We start from the raw sequence: 26,271 nt of genomic DNA, 5'->3' as shown, positions 1-26,271 counted from the left end.
ACAATGATGTTTTGGATTCAATAGGACAGGCCCAATCTATGAGATAACAATTGCGTATCTGTCCGAATTCGTTGACCTTTCCAATTAGGCTTACGCTATCTCTCGAGTTATAGTCATTTCCATTTCTGCAGATAATTAGTCAGGTCTAATGCGAACATGAACCGTGTTGAATCTTTGTTCCGTACGCCGTTTACGCAGTTACCACACTTCAAGTCACAGCTCACCAGCGGACCTCTCGTGGCACATACGTTAAAATCACTGTTGCCGGGAAATTCATGTTACCGTACCATCATTAAGTTACTTGTTTACGTTGGAAAACGCCATAGTGACGTCATCTTGATAAAAAGTCGCTTGCAGCCCTTGCCCCACCACCCGATATTGTCACGAGCCGCCACTGGTTTCAACGTCAGGAATTTAATGCGAACTGGAGATGTGAACGGACGAATCACTGAGAGTAGCTCTCGAGGCCGTGAAAACTATTAAGTGCATTCTTAGTTATGATGTGCAAGTGCGCAAATATACTGTTTCCAGGTCTTAAACGACGGGGTTCCCATTGTGAAAGTGATATCCGTTATAACCGTAAAATAGGTGTCTTTTTTCCCGATGCACGGCCGACCGCGTGAAACGCAAATCGGCGGACTTGTCAGCTAATTCGTAATCCCTATAGTTGTCGCGATAATCCGGGGAGTTCTCCGGGAAGTTTTCGTGCAGCCTCTTGTGCGCGTCACTCTGAAACACGACGTTCTCGAATTACTGCGAAGATAGTCTGTCGATGTCTTACCTTTGTCCAACTATTCTGAATATCGAGTAGGGATGTTTGCGGCATAGCTGAGTGGGGCCTTGGGGTCCAGGCAAGGTGGTCAAATTCAGCTTCAGAACGGCTGTCGTAGTTCCACTTCCAGGTGGGTTGTGGCTGGGGCGTGGAGTCGCGATGCGGAAATCCGTTTGTGCTTCGCAGAACCGGTCCTCTGGGTGACACTCCTGCGGGTGAAGTAAGGATGAAAAGATGAAAGAGAATCAGTCGTATCAAAGAGCACCATATTCCATATAAATAAACCGCAGATTCACGTATATGCCTACCAATAAGTCGGAAATGTTGCTTTTTTAGGCATCGACATACCAAATTTTGCTGTCAGCCATAATTAAAGTTTCGGTTGACCCTGCAAGTTCATAATAAATTAAATGGGTAATTAACATTTAATAATATAACTAATTTCGGGCCACTCAGAACCTTCTCGCGAGCCATATACGGCTCGCGGGCCACAGGCTGGTCACCCTGACACTAGAGCAAATAGTGCAAGCATAGGCAAAGCCTATTTGAGTACTTCCTTACTGACGACGTCCGGGCAAAAGTAACTATAGAAGGCAAATTAGCATAATCACAATCAAGTATAGACTTCTTCGATCTCAAAGGCCGAATGTCTAGTACCAAACGATGAATTCGACTGCCCGTAGTGATCACATATGCCAACTGATCGCTGGTGATTCTCTGATCAATAGAAGGCCGCGTGTTCCGTACTAACCTTGCTGAATTGACGGCTCGCGACGAACTCGAATAGGAGACGGTAGCGGGGTGGGGGATCTCTTGCTATACTTGTTATTTTCTCTTTTCGCGCTTTCGTCATCAGCCTTCGTTAGCAAGGATGTCGATATTCGGAACTTGTCGCCGTACTCCGAAGACGCCACTCGCACAACCTGAAGTGTTTTAGAAATAATAACACACGTTGCTTGTAAGCAGATGTGGTCACTGGTCAGTAACGAAATATTGCTACCTTTCCCGGGTACTCAATTCGGTTTTACCTGCTTGCACGAATTACTAAAGTGGTTATGATTGTATAGACTACTTCCATTTCTACTTGAACAGTTTCTGTAGGCAAAAGCTATTTTCGATTTTGAAAAGTAGTTTTGAGAGCAAAACGGTCATAAAAACTGTGTGAAATAGCCCATGTATCGCGATAATATTGTTGATCCGACCATATTTTTGTACCGGCAACGTCCCTGGCCTAAGCAGAGGTGATAAAATTAGTTAAAGTACAGAAATACCAGACTCCACATATAGTGCAGTGGGCAACATCACGAAAAAAGATGGAGGAGATACGTGTCGCCGGTCTAGTGCTGGATTAGAGAGGATCATGGGACGTCGGAAGCGCGAGGAAGAACTGAGTAGATATGTGTGCATGACAGTCATGGACCTCCGGGAAATCGCAGCCGTCGTTTTTGAAGGAGGCTTCCACTAATAGATCATGTGGAGCAAGTCGACTTACCGCAATGCTCGAAGGCCGCGATATAGACCATGAATTGCCCGAGAGGGTGGCGAAGCCCCGAAGGCTCCGACGCGATTTATGGGTTAAGATTTTCCCATGCTTTTGCAGAACCAAAGCGAATATGACATGCTTAGGACTAAATGACATTTGCATGGTGTGTTGGGAGGCCCTGTGACCGAATTAGCACAGCACTGTATACTGCGCTAGGCCTTAATAAGCAATAAACCTTTGAAATAGAAGTAATTCCATTGAATAGTATATTCATATTCAAATGAACCCGCATATTTTCGGCTGAGACTCGTCAGGCGTTATCGCCAGCAACTAGTAGAGAATTGGGAAGAGCATTGTATAACAACAATCGTATCACAAAATATGACGTTACCAGCATGGAATGAAATCTCAAATATGAGAACGTTCAATGTACCATTTTAAGATGGTGCACGAACTCCTTCTGTAGAAAAAGCTCGGGCTGATGTATTTTGATAAATGTTGACTCCAAGGCACACAGATGAAAGTGTGAGCGGCCCCTTCTGATGACGCGAAATTTGTCGTCTCGATAATTTTTCGCACAAGCGGAAGTAGGCTAATTCCATCAACTTCTACTCAAACGATTTCCAAGACATATCAGCACTATACCTCAAGTGTAAGCAGACAATTTTATAACGACGACATGACGTCGCAAATAGATTCTGTTGCGTGTCAAATAATCATGACGTCACACGGTCAAAAACCCGATGCTTGATTGCGCAAGAGCATATTGCCCTCTCTATGTTCTATACCAATGTCGAACCGCGTCTCACCTCATTGAATGTTATGCTTTTGCTCGAACCCGTTCTGGGCGGGGATCCCGGCGTTTTCAAAATACTCCCGGTTGAAGAAGTTCGAAAGCTGGAGCCGTTTCCTTCGCGCGCAGTTTTCGGTTCCCGCGCGCTGTTCAGACTGAGCGAAAACGGATTGGTTCTGTTGACGTAACCGCTCAGTTCGCCTACGTGGTTCTGTCTCGGCGATTCCACTTTGGGTATTTCTTCTAGCCAGTGCTTTTGAAAAGTCTTGTACCCGTCCAGCTGCCTTTTTGTTCAAAGAGAAAATGTGCGGCGTTATTGACAGTGGTGGCAGTACTTATTTAAGTGGTTGTGTGTTTAGACCACGTTTACTTCTACTTACGAGTGTTTTTGCCCAAACTCTACCGCATTTAGGACTCTTAATCTTGTGAAGTGGATATGTTCGTCACTAGAACGGCTCCAAAGAGGTGTGACTTGTAGACTAATTCTACTTTTTAAAACTAATTACTGAGTCCTTTTCAAATATTCATTTTCCACTTCCCCTTGGAGTAGTTTTGTCTTCGAAATCGCTACTTCTACTTCTACTTCAGTACCAACCACAACTACCAGTCTACCACCTCCTCCTCTGGTTATTGACCTTGCCGAGTAGCAGTAACTCTCATCAAAATGTGCGCACGCGCGCTAACCTGTCGTGGAGATCTGTGAGGAGATCGTTGTCCGAAATCTTTTCGGTGCTGTATTTCAGCCCTGTGTCGAACCGCTCTTTCTTTCCAGTGCCGCGAAGTAGCATCTGCATTCGGGTATCATCGATCATAGCCTGAACGTAAGAGATATCCCATATCTAAACCGGTTCAGTTGAAATCTGCCTTACCTGAATAGCGTGTTGGTCGAGGGCGCTTGGCTCCAATCTGTTTCCCATCTGGTCGGTTTTGTTTCTTAGGGCGTGAAGGTCGTGGTCAGCAAGGTATTGCATCTCCAAACTCTGCAGCTCGTGAAATTTATCGATTTTCTAAACGGCAAATTAACGATGTAAACGCTCTGGTATTAATCCACCAGTACTTGCACGTATCAGAGGTGATCAAAGTAATCGTTTAGTCTATATACTCGAATACAGTAGAAATGATGCCGTAAATTCAAACTCAACTAAAAGCAGAAGTATAGAATTGTAAGACGCCCCGAAAACCGGGTTCTCAAAGCTTCTGTTTTCGTGTATTACATTTAGGGTATACACACACACACACACACACACACACACACACACACACACACACACACACTTTTCGTTAACAGATAGGCCTATATAGCAACCCTAGTATAGTGTTATTACATCAAACTTTTCTTTTCGTTCCTCTCCGGAGTCTTTCAAATAGGTTTGCCTGGCTTCGGATGCGTTCTCCTGCTCCTCTATTCTTTTAGGAAGATTCTTGTACGCACCGATGGATAGTGGGTCCGGTTCCGACATCTTCTTGTCCTTCACAATGTCTAAACCTGGACCGAAGGAGAAAGTCAGAGCCCAGTTCAATTTAATGACTGCATTCAAGGCAAGTTACAGTGGCGATAATGTTCTACGTGACAGAAACAGTTGCCAATAGTGAATTGATTTAAGCTCCCCGAAGACTATTCAAACGGGCAAGCAACACGTGGAATAAAAACAAGCTGCAATCACAGATATAGAAGATCGCTCGTGTTTCCCATAATAGTAATCGCTGTTATTATAAATAATTTTTAATGTCGATATGAACATGACCGTACGTTGCTTTTTGGGGCATGTATTATTAACCTTAAATATAATTAATACATTTCCACATATTTCCCATACTAAAAGTCTTGTTTAGTAAGTACAATCTACCGACACAGCCGAGACTATTTTTCCCAGTCGCGAAATGCATAGTTTCATACAGCGACCATTAATGTATTTGAACCGTTCTCATATCATGACTCCATAATTCAATAGCTCACAAAGCTATTTTCCGATTATTTCCATCATTTACGCTTAACTTATTCTCGTCCGTGGCCGACACGACTGCAGACGGAGATAGGCGCCACTCCGAATTCATAGCAGATGTGGTTCAAGTGGCCAGCGATGATACTCGAATGCAAGTAAAAGTAATGTAGTAAAATTCTACTCAATTACCAGCAGAAATAGCGATTTCCAAGACATGCCAAAATTATTTCAAGTGGAAGTGGGAAAATCAAAATAAGCTGCATATACTAGATTTGGTCGAGTGTTCTCATATCTTAGCACCATATATTAGTATCATATGTTACCTACTTCCAAATTACAAGATGCTTCTACTCGAGTATGCCAATTGACTAACGACACGACGGATAGGTAAAATCTTAGAAAATACTTTCGGTGATACAAGAGTTATTTAACGCAGTTCTTGTGACCATTTCAATTACAAAAGCGATGTAAACTTAACCCAAAATTATCTTCTACGTTACAAAATCCAAAGTGTAAAAAGTTAGTAGTTTTGCCAAAAAAGTAGGCTACAATCATAACACCTCGAGTAAGTAGCACGAGTAAGCAAACCTACTTGAGCACTCGAAAAAGTAGAAGTACTTCGTTACTGACTGTGCCTCCGATAACAATTAGCAATATTAACATGAATATCTCCCCATATACGATATGATATGTGACTGACGCAACTCAGCTCAACCCACGAGGCGGGACAAAGTAGGAATTTGATAATGAATAACGTGCAAAATATCTACATAATCGATTCGTGGCCGCGGATGTACCAATGGATGCAAACGATAATGAATAGGCCCAAGTAGTTATTCAGATGATCAGGCATTACTTGCTTTAATTTTGGGGCGATATATCGTATTCGGAATTCGTAAATACCTCTGTCAGGATGCTGAGAAAGCTGATACTTCTTCCAGTCAAATTTTTCGCCGTCTTGCAATTTACTGCGGCGAGTGGACTCGAAAGTATTGATATTCTCCAAACCATCATCTGTAGTATTATACCTAGGAGATGCGACAACACAGTTACCGAAAAGCACTTAATATCGTCATGCACCAGCTTTAAGTGGCATAATGCTCGATCGTAAAAGATTTAAATATAAGGATATCGCGACGTGAAATGAAAGACTATCTTTTCTTTGAATCACTACCACCAATTAGAAAAGAGGGGGTGGGGGTGTTGTAGGTACCCCCATTGTAGTGTAAATCCAGCAGAGTTGATCAGTAACGAAATATTTCTACTTTTCCGCAGTGCTCAAGTCGGTTTGCCTATCTTGTACTACTTACTCAAGTGGCTATATGTTTTGTAACTGCTTTCTCTACTGCTTACGTTTTAGACTTTGGACTTGGTAAAGTAGAAAGTATAGTTTCGGGATATACTTCAAGCATGTTTATGAGTGAAATAGCCTCTGTATGACGGTGATGGAATATATTTTGGAAAATAGCACCATTTCGCAGTGGCTTTAGTCATTTTGCATCTGGCGTCAGTTGTGATAATAGCTACGAGGTCTCGACCAAATCTATACCTTTTTGAAAGGAGTTAATTGAGTACTTTTCAAATCTTCATTTTCTACTGCTATTCTAAGTAGTATATTTACATATCTTGGAAGTCGCTATTGTTATTTGTAGTTAGTACCATCGATAACTATTTTGACCAGTACAGGAATCCAGCATTCTGTAACGTGGAAATGGTATTATTTCGATGTTAATGTCAAAAAAAGTCACAATTGATGCATTCCCGCGTGGAAAACTCGTAGTATAACAGTGTTCACTGTTCATAGGCGACCCGTATACGGAGCATGGCTTTATTGGTTCGGATTCGAGACCACTCCGCGCTCAGAAGGGAAAGAGTTCTGGTTTAATATAGCGTCAATTACACGAGAAAACTACTTGGTTTCGCGCTCAAAGTTTTTGCGGGCCTTGCTACAGCTGGACCGGATTATAAACTTGGAGGACTGTCCGCTGAATAGTGGTAAAGTGTTCATAATAATAATAATAATAATAACCTCTACATAATTCTCAATAATCTCAATATCAACCATTATTTGGTTATCATTATCAGTTACCATTCATCTTTGTATCTTGACTTGGTTAACTTCTCGGGTAGAGATGAGTATAGCTTGAAGTCCATGACATCCGGTGAATCTGGTTCGGGCTCTTCGTCCGGATATCGTACAGGAGCAACAATCGGCTTTCTGCCTTGATACAATCGACCGTATCTCCCTTCCATCGCTCTTGGAGAGGTCAGTATAGGAACTGATTTCGGAAGCTGGTGAAATATTTTGTAGCTGAATGCTTATTCAGCCCATAAATATGATTTCGTATTTACCAATTCATCATTTCTCGAGTCCCTTCCGCCTGTAAGTTCCGCTACTGATTTTTTATGGTAGTCATCCAAATGCATAGCGTTTGATTCACCATATCCTGAATCAACATAATTTTATTGTAGGAGTCATTTTAGACGCGGTTTCACGCATTAAATTACCTAACATCACGATTTAAATAATACGTGACGGGCATACCTGTGTAATTATATTGGTAGTGCGTCTTCCATTGTTCGCGTTCAACGTTTCTCAAGCAGTTGACAGTTCTCAATTCCAGCCTTTGGCTTTCATCGCGCAGGCGTAAGTTAGGATGGACCTGGCCAGCGTGAAAGAAACTCTGTCAGTATAAGTCTCGCATTAAAATAGTCACGCCTAAGTAAACAGGCCTGTGTCTTTAACATCAACTGTCCAATAGATGAATGTCCAGCATCAATCGTGTACTTGATAAATGTGTAGGCCTATACTGTATATACGTACGAGTTTTGGCGGGCTTGGATAGTATGGTTGCTGTCCGCCTGCGGGTGACTTCATAAGCTGATAAAAGTCTTTTTCTCCGTTCCAAGTTAGGGCGTATTTTCCGCTCTCGAATGGATGTTCTTGAATCTCTCTTCGATATGGTGCACCTCAAACATTAGGTTCGAGGTAAGATATTGCGGAAGACGATCGACGAACGCCTTCTGATCGCATTGAAAAACCAGTGATCTCGACTCTACATAATAGTTCATTTATGGAAATACCAAATTCCCCTTTCTTTCTATCTTTAAATCAAAGAAATTACTACGCAGTATTCCATCACCATCGCTATTATAGAAAATACTCTCAGTATGCCATCATTCCGTAACACTTTGCTATCTGAATAGGTTGGAGTAGTCTAAAACATAAAGAAAGTTATAGTAAGCAGTAATATCTACTTAGACACTTCGAAAAAGCCTGAAGAATAGGGATGGTGTGAACCTCTGAAAGGTTCAGGTTCGTGTGAACGCGAACCTTTTTGAAAGGTTCTGTGTGAACGCGAACGTGACGTCATTTTGCTAATTCCAACCCTACATTTCAGTGAAGTGATAGCCTATATTAATGTACACGATACCTAGCGACGACTCGGGCCACACAATTCCACAATGCTGAAGTACATATGGACATTTTAAACGCCGCCAAATGTATGAACTGGGCCAATCAAATGATATAATAATCTCATAAAATCACTCTCGTCCGTCGCTTTGCCAACAATTTCGACGAGTACTTGCAAGGGAATATAAGCTTACGCCATAACGGTCTAAGCCAGAACGGGCAATGTATTCGGCGTCTGAGTATTGCTACGTTGATATTGAGCAGAGTGTAAAACGGGTTCTATACTTGCTACCGATATTACCGCATTAACAAGTTATACAGCAGTAGCCAACACCCTAATCGCATGGATTTGGTTTTTATGATACAATAAACATATAAAGTCAAGATTGACCCCTACTTCTGCCAGATTTTTTACATCAGACAACGATATCAATTTCATTGATTGGTTGAATAACCATCATTAGCTGACTACCCACATGTATAGTGTATTTCGCTCTTGGTGTTGTGTGATTGGGGGTGAAGCTCACATCAGAGAGTCACTAAGTATTCACAGACGGAAAGCTGGATATTTCGAGCAAACTTTTGAAACAAAGCAAGTAAAACTTTTGAGAATGTCAAGGTGCATGCTTGTTTAGTGTTGATTTTTTATGCTGCCAGTGCCATGCATAGAGTGGCCTGCAGTTGAAATGCAATAAATTTCAACCAAAAAATGTTATAATGAAGTGAAAATTGTAATATATGAAAAAGGTTCACAGTCCAGAACCTACCAAGGTTCGTTTGTGAACGTGAACCTCTAAATGTCCGAGGTTCACACACAAAACGCGAACGTGAACCTCACGTTTACACCATCCCTACTGCAGAACGTCATTACTAGCCACCTCTGATACCCATAAAAAGTAGTAGGCCTACTTCGGTACGAATCACGATCATGAGTGAATGAGCTTGGACACTTGGACAGTGTAAAAACTGCCATTTCGGCTATCAACACCAACCTTTAGTTTTACTAAGTATCAAAACTCGGTAGCCGTTGGCAGCTGCGTTTGCGTGTAAAGGCGAATCTGATCGATGCGGATCTCCAGCGGCCGGATCATCGGGAGTGTTGAACTTTGGTATGACTGCTAATCGTGAAGTATGAGAATAGTATGGGTGCTCGGCAGGGAAAGGGAGATCGATTTGCTTTTCGCTGAAACGAATTGAAATTTTCAAGTGCGCCTGATGCTCAAATATCGTGTGTAGGATTGGGCACAACGAGAATTACATTATACACGCGGTATAATTTAATTGTGTTTTGGATATCGCTAGGCTAGAGGAACTACGCAGTGAGAACGGATTCGGCATACCGTATGTAACATATGTGGGATAATTCTACCGGACTACAACAATGCATACCTGTTACACGGAACAAACTGTTTATACTTTATAAAATTGAAAGATGTTTATCGGACCACAATTTCAAGTTGAAGGAATTGACCGAAAATCATATGTATCCTTTGGCTAGGTTTGATAGGCAATATAAATCGACAATAGTGTCGTCAGAAATCAAGCACATAGATGACACATGCATTTCTTATGTATTATGATTAATGTTATCATTCGTAAATGCGGTAAGAGAGATGTGCAATTGTGCATAGCATACTATGCTTACTTCATCTGCTTCGAAGGAGCATTAGGCAGCAGCTGGTCGTTGGAGCGAACGTCACTCCTCTTCAGGTTTGTGATGTCATAGAATTGTTGCTCGTTGTAATCCCTGGGGTCGGAGGCACCGGATCCATAGTGTCTATGTCCCTGAAAATAACGCAGATTCGGGTTTCCGTCGGTACCCGATTTACAATTGGGTTGATTGGCATCAGCAATGGTATAAAATAATAATAATGAAGACTTATTTGAATACGTTACGTATCTCGGATACTACGTCACCGTATCTTTGATATCACCGTTTCGACTTATGAAAACTCTGGCACGAACCAACTGATATAAGCTAGGAAGTATTGGTCCAGTGACAGTGCAAATTGTTATGGCCAATGCATACGAGTTCTGTTCTATAAGGCAGAAAAGGGCAAGGATACTACGAAAATGAATGTCGCAACCCAAATTATTAAATTCAAGTGCTAAAGCAGCAGTTGCGATGGTATACACGCCGAATGGGACGGGCCAGAACCATATAGTTAATCGTGGGCGACACTGAACGTTTCATCATGAATTTTGGGTATCTCCTACCTTTTGTACAACGTCCGGTGGAAAAGTTTTTGGTTTAAAAAACTCGCTGGGTAGCTGCACTTTCTGCAATCCACCGTACTCACGGGCTCTGCCCCATGGCAAATGAGGTTGTTTTTCGATACTTGCGCGATGTCGTTCGAAACTGAGACGAAAATAATAGAAATCCAGTTATCAACCGCTCTCTCAAATCGTTCCATAATCTTACTTTGACTGGCTCACAGTGATTCTGCTTGGCTGGAGAGGCGTGAACAATTCATTAGAGGCTAGATTTTGAGACAAATGTTCTGATCCTTCAATCTTCGGATAGAAGTAGCTCAGCGGTAGTGCTGTTTCTGCAGCAGCCATTGTAGACAGTGTTTAGGTTATTTTGCAATTGCGTTAAAGTGCGCCTACATTATTCCTGTGCAAGACTAAAAGTATGAACTTCTGCTGCGTGATCAAATTTCTTCTGGGATGACTGCAAAACACACACGCACAAAAGTAGCTTGAAGTGTCTTCATGTGACTTATACCGAGGTAAGCAGTTCTGATCAAGGCCAAAAGAAAGGTGGCGATGCACTGATAACAACATAAAAATGGAATTGTTAGCAAACTTACGGAACATTTACTAAGCACACACGGCGCACATATTCGGTTGGTTAGGTGACGTGATAATGACAATGGCGCTCTTCTACCAATGCGCAAGCGATATTTGAACAGCTACGCTGAGTAGGCTAAGGATCGTTGTTTATAGAACGTGTACTAACTGGTTCAGTCAAGTACAATACACGTTTCCGCATGCATGCTTGTTTGGGCAATAGTTCGATATATTCCTGATATTGATGAACGAACATTTAAAAATAGATTCGAATTTGTGAATATTAATCGTTTTCATATCTGAATTCATATCTAAGCCGATCGTATGTAGAGATTGGATCGCAGTAAAAAATTAAGTAGTGCCACATTAACATCTACTATACTGAACATCCTATGCTAGATGTTTCGCACGTGATTGTAAAATAAGCTATATGCCATGTCCGTGGTAACTTGCCTCCTCTATCCTTGATTCAATCCTTATAGTCACATGCAGCTTCCAATTTGACCTTTAATCGAGGAATGTACCACCCACTTCACCTGACTCCGTCTCGAGTATCGTAAGAGCAATTCTATAGGTCTTATAACCACTTTATCGAAACAATGTCGTTAAACAGACAAAAGCTACCATGCTACTATATATAATGGATCCCCTTTACAATGTAGAACTACAAACAATAGGCTAAGGCGTCTTATCACCCTACTACAACACATTCGAGTCCTTGAGGTACGGCAGCAAGGATCAGCGATATGTTGCATAAATAACATGTTCTCTTGTACGAACTCTATAGGAAACTCACGCTGACAAGGTTTCGTCTATTGTCAGCGCGCAAATGACAATTTACACAAAACAAGGAACTTGAATTGTGTCCGAATAGGCCTAATTAACGAATTTCAGAAGTCATAGGGTTTCACAAAATGTACTTCATCAATGGCATCACAGACAATTTGATAACCTAGTCGTAATTTAGATTGTTTTACATTTGTAATTCAGTTCAGTTCCAATAGTGGACGGAAATGGACCCCTACCTGGCTTGTTTCTCATCCTCTCTGATGTAATACCAGTGCAATTGTGAAATATGCCATCATTTGTACATAGATATAAAACTCAAATAAAACCAACTTATTTCTGTGACTCAAGTACTTGTCTCGATATACTCTTAAATAGAACTATATATCCCGTGTACTTATGGTAGCCACCAGCTCCTCTACTAAGTTCATATTGTCGCCACCAATTTTCGGGCCGGCCAACAATTTATTACCTCCTTAGGAATACATAAGGTATTATATGACAATTTTTTATTGTCGGTAAACCATAGCAACAATAAATAGAGACAATAGAATATTTCTACGAACGTACCCTTCCTTTCATGTTTTGTTTAGCGATTCACTTTTCCGTCGTGACCTGAACAGCGCCGCTCAGTGAAAATGTGCAGTGGTTTGCTGAGGGTTAAAGCAGCACGTGTCATAACGATTGCTATTGTATATGAATCTACACGCTGACTTATCGTATTCGGCTCAGTTGAAACCGATTTTAATTACCGGAAGAATCGACAGAGGCTTATGCGGACCTGACGATATGACGAAATTCAGTTACAGATATACTACCAACGAAGATACGCATATCAGACGTTTATGGCATATCTACGTATTATGGAGTTCTACGTATGTGCGCCGTAAAACAAGCCATTCAGGGTACAGAACTTGAGTACGTTTCGATTTCGGCAAAAAGTACAGTACGTAACTACGGTACGATATTTATTCGTCAAGTACGATACTGCACTAAGTTACGATATTGTTCCGTACCCTACCGTTAGTTCACGTAACGTTAGTTTACCTCCACGTCAACGCGTCAAACATTAATGAAGACAATTATGAATGTTTTCAAAACTATTTTCGCGTCAAATTACCGTGTATATATTTTATCTATGTTCAAATAGCATTGATATACGAGCCTTTTCCAAATGACCTGTGGAGCGGGTTCACATAATGAATACGATGTGTGATGTGTATATAGCGAGTAAGGATGATATATGGTGACATATATAATCTCAATATTTAATCACGAACACGTTTGAGAAGATGTTGATATTTCATAATAATACTTATTGGGATTGGGATGGCACGACCAGATCAATTTCACATTCATTTTCGGAAAGCTAACCCGATTTTGAGGTTCATGCTTGCTCGTCATTGTAATTCTTGCGGAAAGTCAACGGCAATGCAGCACAAATTTGATGATATCCTTGCTTAAATTTCTTTACACCAAACTGTAAGTTGCATCGTATTAGCAGCATGAAAGGGATTCATCATAAAACCAAAACCTATCTGCTTGTGCCCTCGTTATCATAATAAAAATTGTGTTGGCGAGCGAGAAATATGGTGACGCATTTCACGAATATCATATGGAACAAATAGTTGACCAACTGACCGTGTATCAAATCTCAAATGTTAATCCATGCCTGCGCAGTCGACGTAATCTTGTACGAATCATCGATATCACTTACAATGGAACTATAGCCCGCGATAAGCGCCGTGCAGGTGCATTACCCATCACCGCATCGTACAATGTACAATGTACAATGGACTGTACAATTATACATAGTTGCACACTGCACAGTGCACAGCGTACAGCAGTGGTCGGGAACCTTTTTTGTCCGTAGAGCCCTATTGGCCTTATTTTTTCCCATTCACCTCCCAAAGAGCCATACATGTCAATCCGCTGTTACGCCACAATTGAAAATTCCTGACGTCATCGTAGCACTATAATCCGAACTCACTATATATGGGATTCGTCGTGTGCGCCACTTTTTCTCTGTAAAAACTCGAACTAATCATGCTGGCTGCCTTACTTGAGCATGCAAAACTTGAATTACGAGAACGTAGGTTCCCCGTGATGATCCTTTGAAATGCGAGAACTCATGATCACATGCGTAGGTGGAGCCAAACATGGTCACTACAGCAATCTATACAGGTCAATACCCACTCTAAGCTGTAAACGAAAATTTTGAAACCTTCAATTATTATTGGTATTTTCTATTGCTGTTCATTAGGGCTGTTAAAAAATAACCTTTTTTCCTGAATCTTGTTGGTTACGTGATTAAATTGTTAGGTTTCCTTAAAAAACGACGCACACCTAATTTGAATTCATTCCAACCAACATTCGCGGATTTCGTAGAGTTTGAAAAATTTTTAATTTGCCCAAAAACGCAAAAAAAATTTCTTTTTAAATTTTTCTGCCAACCCCATGAAATTGTTGGGCTGTCTTCAGAAACTATGCAAAACAAATTTGACTCAATTCCAAGCCGTAGAAGCTTAGTTATTTCAGTTTTAATTCGATAATTCTGGGATTATCCTTGATCGGTGGATAATCCAAGAATTATCATCGAAAAACAGGAATAACTCCGCTTCTACGGCTTGGAATTGAGTCAAATTTGTTTTGCATAGTTTTTGAAGACAGCCCAACAATTTCATGGGGTTGGCAGAAAAGTTCAAAAAGAAATTTTTTTTGCGTTTTTGGGCAAATTAAAAATTTTCAAACTCTACGAAATCCGCGAATGTTGGTTGGAATGAATTCAAATTTGGTGTGCGTCGTTTTTTAAGGCAACCTAACAATTTAATCACGTAACCAACAAGATTCAGGAAAAAAGGTTATTTTCGAACAGCCCTACCGTTCATGAATGACTAGATTTTGAACATTTTTCTCCCAAATTCACACAATTTGCATTTTATTGTTCGAAAATAAAGCGTGAAACGAGAGGTAAGGCACAGACGGGCCAAGCCTCACCATTGATAACGCAATTCATCGTAAATAGCTTAGAATTTGTTATACCTGGTATTAATCTAATGTAACTGTCGCACTGATTCCGAAAATCTAAATACTGATCGACTTCTCAATTCTTAAAGTATTCGGCGGTAACCTATAACACGCCTATTGGCAGGTAGAGCTACTTGTCATAGCATTGTTTGTAATTAGAGTTTGCAATTGTGAATGTTACGTCCACGGCAGTTCATTTCGCGTACATCAGAAAGAAAATGTGTATTTTAAAACTGTGTTGTCATATTGGTGTCGCCATGTCTGCTATTCTCTTTGATCAATCAACGTATCGCGCAATCCAAGATTTCGACACGGGTAGGCTAGATCGAATTCGCGAGTAATATTGGTCGCCGGCGCAACAGTAACTTGAATTTGAGGATTTGGAAAAGAGTTCGAGCCCCTAAACCTGAAGACGGCATTGCCTTTACCTCGAGATCAATGGTAGTATACGACCATTACATGTTTGGATTGACAGTGGTATAAACATGCTGAGAGTTTCTTTCCAGAATTTGCTTGTCTAAGAACAACTCGTCAAACGGCGTCAGCATAGATAATCGTCAGTCCAATATCCTCTGTCTGTCCTTAATTGAGATTAGCAATGACTGCTGACTTAACGAGTTTGCTGATAATAAACGATCCACCACTAAACGATCCTCGTTTCGGCAGCAGTTGACCATACAGTGCTAATGTGACGCTTTCGGAAGATCATTTGGGAAATTGTATGGTAACTATTATCACTGCGGCTTCGAGTTTTTTTCTTGGCATTAGCTTAATGCCATTAGGTATTACTTTATGCATGCTGGTTCGACAAATATTGCTATAACGCCTCTGAAACAGGTTTAACTGCAAGATTTATGAATACACAATTACACATACTGGTCGCGGGCCGCCACAATCTATTGCTAAATGAGTGAAGCTCCATACAGAACTATCTCAGAGACTTGATAATCGCCATCGAATGATGTATTGTGCATAATATAGCACGTGTTGGTATTTGTCAATTGCGGCTTATTATTACATCTATAGATTTGTGTAACAGCGATTAAGTCATCTGTTGCAAATCGGAGAATGTAGGACTGGTAGAATATTTTGATCATCGACAAATGACGAGTATTAGAAGTTTTGATCGATGCACATTTGCTGATCATAGGGGTCCGGCGTAGACAGCGCCTCCTATATGACTGATTTCAATACGTACTCCATTAAGTTACAAGTAGACGTACACGTACAGTCGTACAGTACACCCGTACACATGGACTGGACATCTTATCGCGCTGGGCAGACATTCAATGGAGAGAGGAATGCAAACAAGGCAAGGACAAAACGGTCACAATTCAGAAATAAAATATAATTACAAAGATAAATTTGGACAAATATTTGCTCATTTGGCTTGCTTGCATATGTGCCATACAAACTCCATTGTCCAAAACTGGTATATGCACTACGAAGTCACCAAATCATTGTGATATATGTCAATCAAATGTTGTTTGTTTGTCAATCGATGTCAGTCACTTACATTCTGTATTTTCAAAAATGTAATTTGTATTAGCGGCAGTGTTGGGATCGAGTCACTACCTTCGAGTTACGAGTCATTTCGAGTCATTGCACATTTTGACTCGAGTCAAGTCAAGTCAATCGGTTTTCGAAGGTGAATCGAGTCAAGTCAAGTCACTCAATTTTTGGAGGTGACAAAAGTCAAGTCAAGTCACGAGTCAAGTCACAATTCAAGTCAAGTTGCCTTTTTGAAGTATGTGACATGATTACGTCATTGCATTTTGCTAGCTGTCTGAAAGACTGATTGAGTGGTCATTAATTCCGAGCCGATGAAAGAATATTGAGTTAAATATACACGCAAGAAGGTGCTGTATCGCCCACATACACGTAGAACTGCTAAACTACGTAAGTAATTGCATAGCCTCAGTTTATAGTTACCACTTTACTATCCGAAATACAGAATAGAGAAACGAATTAATAAGATACAATACATTACCCATTTACAAATTGATATGATACAATTCCAGCCTGCAGCAATGATTGAGGACTACATAGACTCTTATAGACTATATTCGAATTTGACTTCAATGGTTGAGGTAAGAACATAGGGAACAGAAATAGACATTTTCTATTTTATTACTTTACTACTAGTTTACGACAACGTAAGCTGTAAGCTTCGATCACTTCGTTTGCGTTCAACGTATTTGTTAGAGAACAATGGAGACCCAGTGAAACGCACGACCATTGAATGATTGGTCGCTCTTACTGGTTACACCAGTGTTTCGCGAACAATCCGAACATATGCAAGATACAGTGATTTTTATCGCCACCGATTACTTGATGAATTGAAATTGACTCGTGAATTTTGCTCCGAGTCACGAATCAATCCACCTTTCTAATACGCCGAGTCAAGTCAAGTCATTTTAGCAAAGTGACTCGAGTCAAGTCAAGTCATTTTAGCAAAGTGACTCGAGTCAAGTCAAGTCATACGAAAAAGGTGACTCGAGTCATCCCAATACTATATAATGGTAAATGATACGATGCCGGTGGTGTAATTGATTGCTACATATTCGTCAACAGATACCATATTCACCGCCAATTGACAATTTTTTTTTAATGAACATATAACGCAAAACCGGGCAACATACGGATTTTGAGTGGCCCGCAGACAGTTTCCGGTCTTCCATGATAATGTGACCCGCGGGTCTACATACATTTGCGAGCGAACATTTTGGACCATAAACATTGACAATTTAGCTGTGACGTTCACTTGCATTCTTTCCCAAGGGTTTCTACGGCTAACATGCAGCCAGATTTTAAGGAACTTGTTGACAACTTTCATTAACACATACGTCTCATTGACTTCAACAGATATTGAATTACAGTACGAGTAATCCAATAGTGTAAATACTGTTTTTGGTCTCTAATTTAAACTTAAAGGTTACAATAGATATGATTTATTCGTTGTATAGGTGGAAAAATACGCGATTTATGTAGCAATTCAGGAATCTGGCCCGCCAAGTACCTAATTTTCCCATATCCGGCAGCCGACTGGAGAAGTTGCCCGCCCTTGATATTACGTCAATCCTGGTCACAAGATAGCGTAATGGTTAAGCGTCGGGCTTCTTGATCGGTAGGTCGTGGGTTCGATCCCCGGCCGGGTCAGACCAAAGACCTGATTAATAACACTTGTATATGGCTTCCCTGCTTGGCGCTCATGCATTACTGCGATAGCATGGAGGGGTGGTGAAAGGCTTAGAAAGCCGTACAAGGCTATATCTGCACCTTCCTTGTCCAGCGGCATATGCATATCTGAGTACTCATGAGTACTCATGATATGCATATGTGCAGATCGTGTGTATGTGTATCATGGGTCGGTGTATATGCCGCAAAACATCAAGGACAAAAATAAAACTACGTCCTTTCCTTTCCATTTCTATCTAGCAGCTTATCTTGAAGTTATAGCAGAAAATGGTGGTATATAACACGGGAGAAATGGATTTTTGTAAACATTTCGAAGTCACCGTGCATGACCTTACTCATCCAACTTTTTACCCCGCAATCCCTAACAAAACACCTCCAAACAGGAAAATGTTTGTATCCGTAAGCTATCGGTGATTTAGCAATAAAAATGAGTCTGCTCAGAAGGATATTTCACCTCAGACTGCCATTCTGTTGATCTGAGCTCTGGAGTTTTACTTGTAATGAAGCGAAACTGCCTCGTGATTTTCCGAATTAAAAAAAATACAAATTAGCTTATCAACTATTTTGAGGCTACGCGGACCCCCTGAAAATGCTTCGCGGACCCCCCGGTTGAGAACCACTGCTCTATCATATATCTATGAAAGAAGACATGCTCTATGGTCTGGTAGTGCTCATTAGAAATATATGATATTAGGATACGTATCAATTGGCTATTCTTGGATGGACACTTTTAGAAATATTTTCATGACATTCTACGAAAATAGTGCAAGGTTATAATCAATGAATGAATGAATGGTTATAATGATTAAGACCCATATTAAATTATTATAATCAATAAATGTTAAGCTAAATCTGATATTCCATATGCACACAAATCAGATGTGTGTTGTTATTGTTGTGGTTGCTGTTTTGGTCATATGCAGTTGACCCATACGTTTTTTTGCGTAATCCACTAACTTATAGCTGTGATTGCGATGAGGATTCTCCGACTATACGCTAGGTTCGAACCAGGCCCATCAGTATTGCAGCAATGGAATACATAACTACTATATGTAGCTGTATGACAATGTAAGGTAGAAACACGCCCTGTTTGTCTTAATTCAAAATGTTTTTCATCTCTCAAAATCCATTGTATGGTTGCTGGTGGTATTTGTGGCTATGAGATTGTCCTGACTTTGACTTAGGGGCTTGTCGCCGTTGGCCTTGTTCCTCGATTGGTTTATCAGTTGTTTGCCATTACATCATGCTACATATTAGGATTATGCAACATCAGTTATCAACAATTATGAGAATGGTATTCCGTAATGAGATTATGAGTGATTGCCCTGAGTATGGTTGATGATAATAATGAGTTCTACTTGACTCCAATCGTATATACTGTATGGCCGGTAAATCTGATCAGTATATGTAAGATAGCAGGAACTGCGTTTTACTACAATGCTGAATCATGTTAACTGTAGCAATATCTCTGTTGCCGACTTTTGGTCTCGACTCTTCCTCTTGACATTTGAGAACTATATCTCATAGTGTTGTAGGCCTACGCCGGCAGAGCTGATTGTAAAACAAACTGCTACTCTACCACAGCCTGCGTTACGACAGTAACTATAATACAGGATCATTATCACAACGGCAGCGGGATCCATAATGCAATAAACTTTCCAATGCAACTCCCTCCTCCTTCCCTACAAATAGAGGAACAATTACAATGTCAATCACCGCCGGCCTAGATAATCCACATTCCAATATCCCATTTACATTTACAAATAGGTTCAGCAGTTAATGACGGAAGGTCGACCTAAAAGCAATAAATGGTCCATAATTTTCAGCAGATAAATATTACTGCCGGTTCTCGCATGAAGCAGTCTTCAAAACGCATGCAGTTATCGAAATTCTGTCTACCTACATAGGCGACTCGAGGACGACAGTGTTTTTGAAGGTCAGGCCTGATAGAAGGATACGAAGGGAGATATATGGGTCAACTATGGATACCAAGGAGCCAACGCGCAATATTGTTGTACTATAGATTACTAACCTACGGATGTTGTTGTGGTTTGTGGCATCATGGTGTTTTTCGACTACAATGGTCATTTACACCAGACCGATATTCTTTATTAATAATCCCTAGCTGCCGAATTGTGGCACGGCCCACTTCTAGGCTTTTGTGAGGCAGCGCGTCGGATCAGTTGAAGGTTAGTAATCGATAGGTATATATATAACAATGAACGAGTGAACGTTGATTAGAGCAGACAGGGCGAACGTTGTGAACGAAAATATTCATATAATGTCGATACGACACTGATCGACTGTAATGTAAAGATCAAAGGCGTCTTCACAACTGCCTAGTTAAAACCTGAGAGGCACGAACTCTCCCTGTAGTTATATGATAGTGCACTGGTCATCAGCGAGAGGTCTTAGGTTGTTCAAATGTTTTTGTGGTGGTTTCTTCAATGCGTGCAACGTAACATAAATTTTTGGTTTAAAGTTTAAAAAGAAGACTCGTATCAGTTGCTGTCGTCTGGAGTCCAGCCAAGCAGTGCAGTGCAACAGCAGCGCGAATAATTCTAATCCTAACTAACTGAATAAAATATTGCGTCGCGTGCCCAAGCGCTGGTCGAACCAAATCAACTAGAACTGACCTGAGGCTGGCCAGTTTCCGGCCCCTGTTTGGCTACAATGTCGCAATTCTTAGCCTAAGTTAACGAACGGTTTTGAGTGAGAAAATTTATTATATCGATAAATCATCTATGAAACGAACGACGATAAATGCTGTGACCTGTTTCCTGGCGATTTGGTATAGCAGCTCTAATGTTTTCCGCGGTAAACACATTTAACGAACTGCGTTGTTTTTAGAGAATACAATGACTCTGAAATTTCGTAGTAAAATGCTGCATGTATTGGCATCATTGTCGGTGGTAATACTCGAAGTGACGGCGCGCGAGTATTTTCTACCGCCGTTTCTGGAGTTATCCGCAAGGGCGGCTGAAAAACAAGGCATTCCCCGTAAGGGGGAGTATCTTATTCCGCCAGTTGGAAGCGATTCCAGTATTACCTACGAAGATCCGTGCATATGCCCGATTTCGTCGTCCTCTTATCCACCTTGCTGTGGAATCAGGCAAAAGCCGCTAGTCGAGCTGAGTGGGAGGCAGAAACTCAATAGACGCAACAATAAATCAATCCAAAACCTTTTGCGGAAGAAAATTAGCAATGCCGTCAAGCCATCGACAGACACGGGTAAAACTGAACTACCCGTGCAGCACCAGAAGACGAACTGCCAGTCAGCATCACACGCCGCCGACCGTATGTACTTCTTTAGCGAACTCTGCGTACTGGCACTGACGTGGATGATTATGGTAACGGCACTGCTGCTACTCGCTGCTGGTTGCATTGGATTAACACACTGCGTTAAAAGACGGACGCCATCCGGCGTAAAAGTAATTGGTAAAGACAGCGCGGGAAGAGATTTCCCAGTGCACGTGAACCATGAGGATGGAGCGGAAAACAGCATTACTCTGAAAATAATGGTCTGATTTTGCCTGGTCGATTGTCCGAAAATAAAATAACTGTGGATACTTTTGAGGCGAACTCATTGCTAGCTCAGTAGAGAAATCGTCTCCGTCAGTAATAAACATACGAAGGTCAGAGTTCTGGAACCTATTGCTTTCGAGCTAGAGCTATGTGTTGTTCTTTTGGCGATATCATTTGGTTGTCGAAAGTCTCATCGACATAGGCAAGAACACAGCAAGGGATAGAGCATCTATGACTGGCGCCGAATGATCCTGTTCTGGCGATCTGAACCCCACAGGACAAAGGCCATCGCACAGGGAAAAATTATTTGCCACTAAAGAAATACCAATTTCAAATCTTTTGCGTCATGTAGCCCTTCATAAGTTCGGTTTATCACCCTGGGGTCTAGACCGATTTTTTTTTTTTTGGGGGGGGGGTGATAGATCGACGTTTTTTTTGGGGGGGGGCGGGGGGTGCTGACTAAGTGCTGTTACGGTCCTGTATGTAGTCGTACAGGGGAGAGGGTGATTTTCGACAACTGAGGCATTTTGCACTCTGACATCCTGACGTTCATTTATGAAAGTGTATGCATGTCTCTCAGTGAACAATATGTCTATATCAGGGGTGGGCAAACCACGGGCCGCAGCAACATTTAGTGTGCCCCGCGAAAGCCGCGAGAAGCTTTATAATAATATTGAAAGTTCAGTAAAATTCGAATTACTGCAGCGACTTGATTAAACTTTTTCTTGGTGTATTTATTTAGTCATGATATTGCTAAGTTATGATGGTAGTAAGGTGCAAAATAAATCGACCGAATTAATAAAATGTTTGAGACAATGGTAAATTATGTTGCTGCCGTCTTCACAATAAGGAACGCGAATATGGCAAGTTTAACACAGAACGCCAATTTCCGAAGCGCATTGTAACGTGTTAATGATGCTGTCAGCACTGTGTGTTTTGAAGCTAAACCAAAAGTCGCAATCGCTGTTCACAGATTCATATTTCCATCCTGCTCTATACTTTCATCCCTAATTTGAGCAAATCGGTTATTGAGGAGGGTCAGCTTATAGAATCTCGTTCATGTTTCTGACGGGTGTGCGTTTTGGGTTTCTTCTTAAGTATACTCCAATTCTCTATGTCTTCGGTTACAATATCATTATAGAGAAGATAGCGTTTCGGCTTCCAATGCGGATTTTACTATAGTTCGTCCCGCGAATGGATTCCGAAGTTTAATGCGGCCCTCGAGATAAAAAGTTTGCCCACCCTTTGTCCAAATCCTCAAATCAGGAACATGATTTCGATCTTTAGAAAAGCTACTTAACTTCGCAACAAAAGGACAATTGGCACCGAAGAACTATGGGGATGATCACGACACGGGGTTCACTCGGAGTATTTTGTTTACTGTATCCTATTCCTCAATTATACCTGTACGGTACGCTGACCTGTTGCCGATTAGCAGCGTGCCGTAGACAAAATTTTAAAGTGATCCAGCCGGGTAGAAGCGGAACGACAAAGCTCTCGGATTACATGTGATAGTGACCAGTGAATACTTTAACCCTTCAATTTATATTTGCACAGTTGTACAACCTCCTCCACATTGAATTAAATGCTTCATATCGTTACTGATAACTATACCGGCAGACACGAAAGGGGATGGATACGGATTGAGAATATGCGAAAAAAAACGTATATTTAAAAGTGAAAGGTCATGATCAATTAAAATTCTTTCAATTCATTTCAGATTTCGTCAAGCAGAATCTTTACATTCCGGTTTTTCTTTGATCGACAAATTGTTTTGCAGCCGTTGAAGTCATTCAGCAGAGCTTGATTTTCACAATCGTCATATTCAGATTGTAAACAAACACAGTTATGCCCGATAGAATCTGTGGAATAGACAAATATGATAACGTCGACGGTCTCCGAAACACGTTTGTATATCAGGACATTGCATGAATTGCATGTACTGTAATGCATGGGCTGAATAATAGTTGTTTTCCGAAATATGCTATTCTGTGAAAGTAATCCTTATTATTAGCGATATCATATCTCCAGAGACAATTATATGCGACTACATTATGTGCCATCCCATGACCAATCATGTGGTTAGCAAGGGAGACCATTTCACAAATTCTGACCGCTTTTATATTTCGATAAATATTCCCATGCATTATACACTCTGAAGGATTGTATTTTCCCAATTAAATATGAAACAGGAGAGTATCGACCAACCGAATGTTAAGATCTAACAAATGTATGATTATTTTATCCAATGTCTTCTGGTAAATCTCACAACTAAGTCCTTGAGAATGCCCCCAAGAAAATGTCTCATCTTGTGAAATGTGGTTTCGACGTAGGCACATGAGCCGAGCACACTTACCGTCATTTCAAACCTTACCTTTGTTTGACAATCTGGACCTTCTTGCTGGCAGAAGTCGTCGGCATTTGCAGCACAGTAAAACCCAAAATACCACACAAACGGCAGTAACAATAGCCAGCAGTAGTAATAGAATTTTATCTCGAATCGGAAGTTGAGCGATGTATCTCCCTCCATCGTATAAAATCGACAAGAGATGCTCCCATTTTGTGTTTACCCTTCTGCCGACATCGAAACCTTCTGCTGGCTTCCCATCGGATTCGGCCGTTGGTGCATGGGAATTTATTTCTCCACCTGCGTGATTGCCGTCTAGCCTCGCTTCGTGCAACACTGCGTTTCCACCGCGGCTTTCCATGTTTGGATTCTGCCACTTCATGTCATCGATCACCTGGCGAGGTTGTTGGTTGTCAGTAAGAGCTTCGAAATAGGGGGCCGGTAGGCCATCCCCAAACCCGCCCGAAGGCACAGTATCGTAACTTGCGTCGGCATCCAACAACACTGCTATCGTTTGTTTATCATGATCACTGTAAGTGATGCCGCTACTTTCTCCGTCCTCGATGAAGTCGTAAGAATAGCCAAGCCGGTCAGACGAATGATAGCCCTCCATCTGACGGACTAAAGGAAAAAACGGGACCATAAAGTCTTGCAAATTATGACCCGTGGCAATACTTTCACGCTGCGCATTCAGGTCATTCAAAACCCCATCTAGCGGATGTTTCCGAAGCCATTCCTCAAAAAGCCCGTCGACAAACGCGTGGTGAACGATAAATATCGGATCATTCGCAGACGAGCCTACTTCAGACATAGTTCCATTCATGAAAAGATGCACTGCGTTGTGCATTGTGCTATATCCTGGCAACGCTTTCCCGCTATTCGGATCAGCAAATCCTTCAAGGACATTGCGAAAACTGTAGTCAGACGTCGCGTCGTACGGTATTGTCTCGTATTCAGAGACTTGAAGCACGTTCTCTACGTCGCGTGATGTCGGAAGACCAGAGCTGGCTGTGGAGTCGTACTCGCCGTAATTACGTAACATTCGACCTTCCGGTGTTCCATCACACTGTCTGCCCTTAAGCAAGTAATCGTCATCGCCATGCCTTTTGCAGATTGTTTGCCAATCGGAAAACAACGAATTTCCGTCAATCAGTTCGGGACGATTTGAATCTTTTCTACCGAAAAGTCTGTTGTTACAAACCTCACACGAGCTACTTTCGGTCCAATCCCAGTATGGGATCGCGAAATTCGGGTCTTGAGCCACGTTGCGAGCGAATTCCTCCTCCCATTTTAATATAAAGTACCGGTGCCAAGGCAGAAAAGATGGGCCTGCGTGGGCGTAATCCCAAATACTACTAATTTTCAAATTCACGGATTGTACGCTAGACCTTTCAAAGATACTCGTGAAGGCTTTGTTATTGCTGCCGACACCATCGAGGTCGAGCACTAAATTATCTCGCGAAGCGTAGTAATGCATCCATACGAATAAATCGTAGATTGATATATTCGTAAAAACCGGATCGTCACCCAACAGAATTCGATCGTAACTCGTGGTCAATATGACATATTCTTCACTGATTGTGTGTTTTGACTTGTTAAGGTTTAAAATGAAAATTTCCATTTCGGATTCGGACAAAGATAAAATGTTTTTTCGAATTATATTCTTTTTCCTCTCCTCACATCGAATCCCCGAAAATCCGGGTTTACAGACACTGCAGTCTACCCCGTCGAAATTTCCATTGCACGTGCATGCTTTGTCAAAAAATGATCTTGGCCAGTCCTTTCTATCATCAAATATCAGATCAATTGTGAGCTTAGGATCGAATTCATATCTTTCAAACTCTATATCTTGACACGACCCCCTGCCGACGTGGTGTCCGCACTTGGATGATCTACCATATTCATCTATCACGCTTGGACAGCATTCCCGATCCGATAATGCTGCGGTAGTTGTGCAAAGTCTGGGAAATTGGCCGTGGGCGAGCTCCATAGTATGCAATAAAGCAATATACATCACGCATACATGCGGCAGTACCTGCATCATTTTTCTGTGCATCTGTAGGATACATTGGTGCCAGTTTGACTTTATATTTGCGGCATCGGATTAGTACGGCTCAGCTATATTAAGGATGGATAATACTTTCACGTGTTATTATATCAGTTGAGCATGTGATCCTAGTTTACTAAAT

The 26,271-nt window shown here is 41.3% G+C and overlaps 2 protein-coding genes across 2 annotated transcripts; both read right to left on the bottom strand.

Moving 5' to 3' along the window:
- Positions 1 to 395: 395 nt before the first annotated feature.
- On the bottom strand, positions 396 to 11,395 carry LOC145433893 (uncharacterized). Its single transcript, XM_080311146.1, has 16 exons — positions 10,829 to 11,395; positions 10,624 to 10,765; positions 10,052 to 10,191; positions 9,399 to 9,589; positions 7,816 to 7,961; positions 7,537 to 7,654; positions 7,344 to 7,438; positions 7,081 to 7,283; positions 5,895 to 6,019; positions 4,374 to 4,534; positions 3,918 to 4,055; positions 3,733 to 3,863; positions 3,065 to 3,332; positions 1,524 to 1,695; positions 782 to 981; positions 396 to 729 (listed from the first exon to the last, which is right to left on the bottom strand). Exons 1-16 carry the CDS (start codon positions 10,966 to 10,968, stop codon positions 535 to 537), a joined length of 2,565 nt encoding a protein of 854 aa, XP_080167272.1. The 5' UTR covers positions 10,969 to 11,395; the 3' UTR covers positions 396 to 534.
- An 11,983-nt stretch (positions 11,396 to 23,378) lies between these two features.
- On the bottom strand, positions 23,379 to 26,150 carry LOC145459453 (tyrosinase-like). Its single transcript, XM_080338091.1, has 2 exons — positions 24,110 to 26,150; positions 23,379 to 23,597 (listed from the first exon to the last, which is right to left on the bottom strand). Exons 1-2 carry the CDS (start codon positions 26,136 to 26,138, stop codon positions 23,452 to 23,454), a joined length of 2,175 nt encoding a protein of 724 aa, XP_080194217.1. The 5' UTR covers positions 26,139 to 26,150; the 3' UTR covers positions 23,379 to 23,451.
- Positions 26,151 to 26,271: the final 121 nt, after the last annotated feature.

Source organism: Botryllus schlosseri, chromosome 2, assembly GCF_051294905.1.
Source record: "Botryllus schlosseri isolate E-star chromosome 2, Bs_hap1, whole genome shotgun sequence".
NCBI classification, from domain to species: Eukaryota; Metazoa; Chordata; class Ascidiacea; order Stolidobranchia; family Styelidae; genus Botryllus; species Botryllus schlosseri.
The sequence above is the reverse complement of the archived record's forward strand: the minus strand, read 5'-3'. Positions and strand labels throughout refer to the sequence as shown.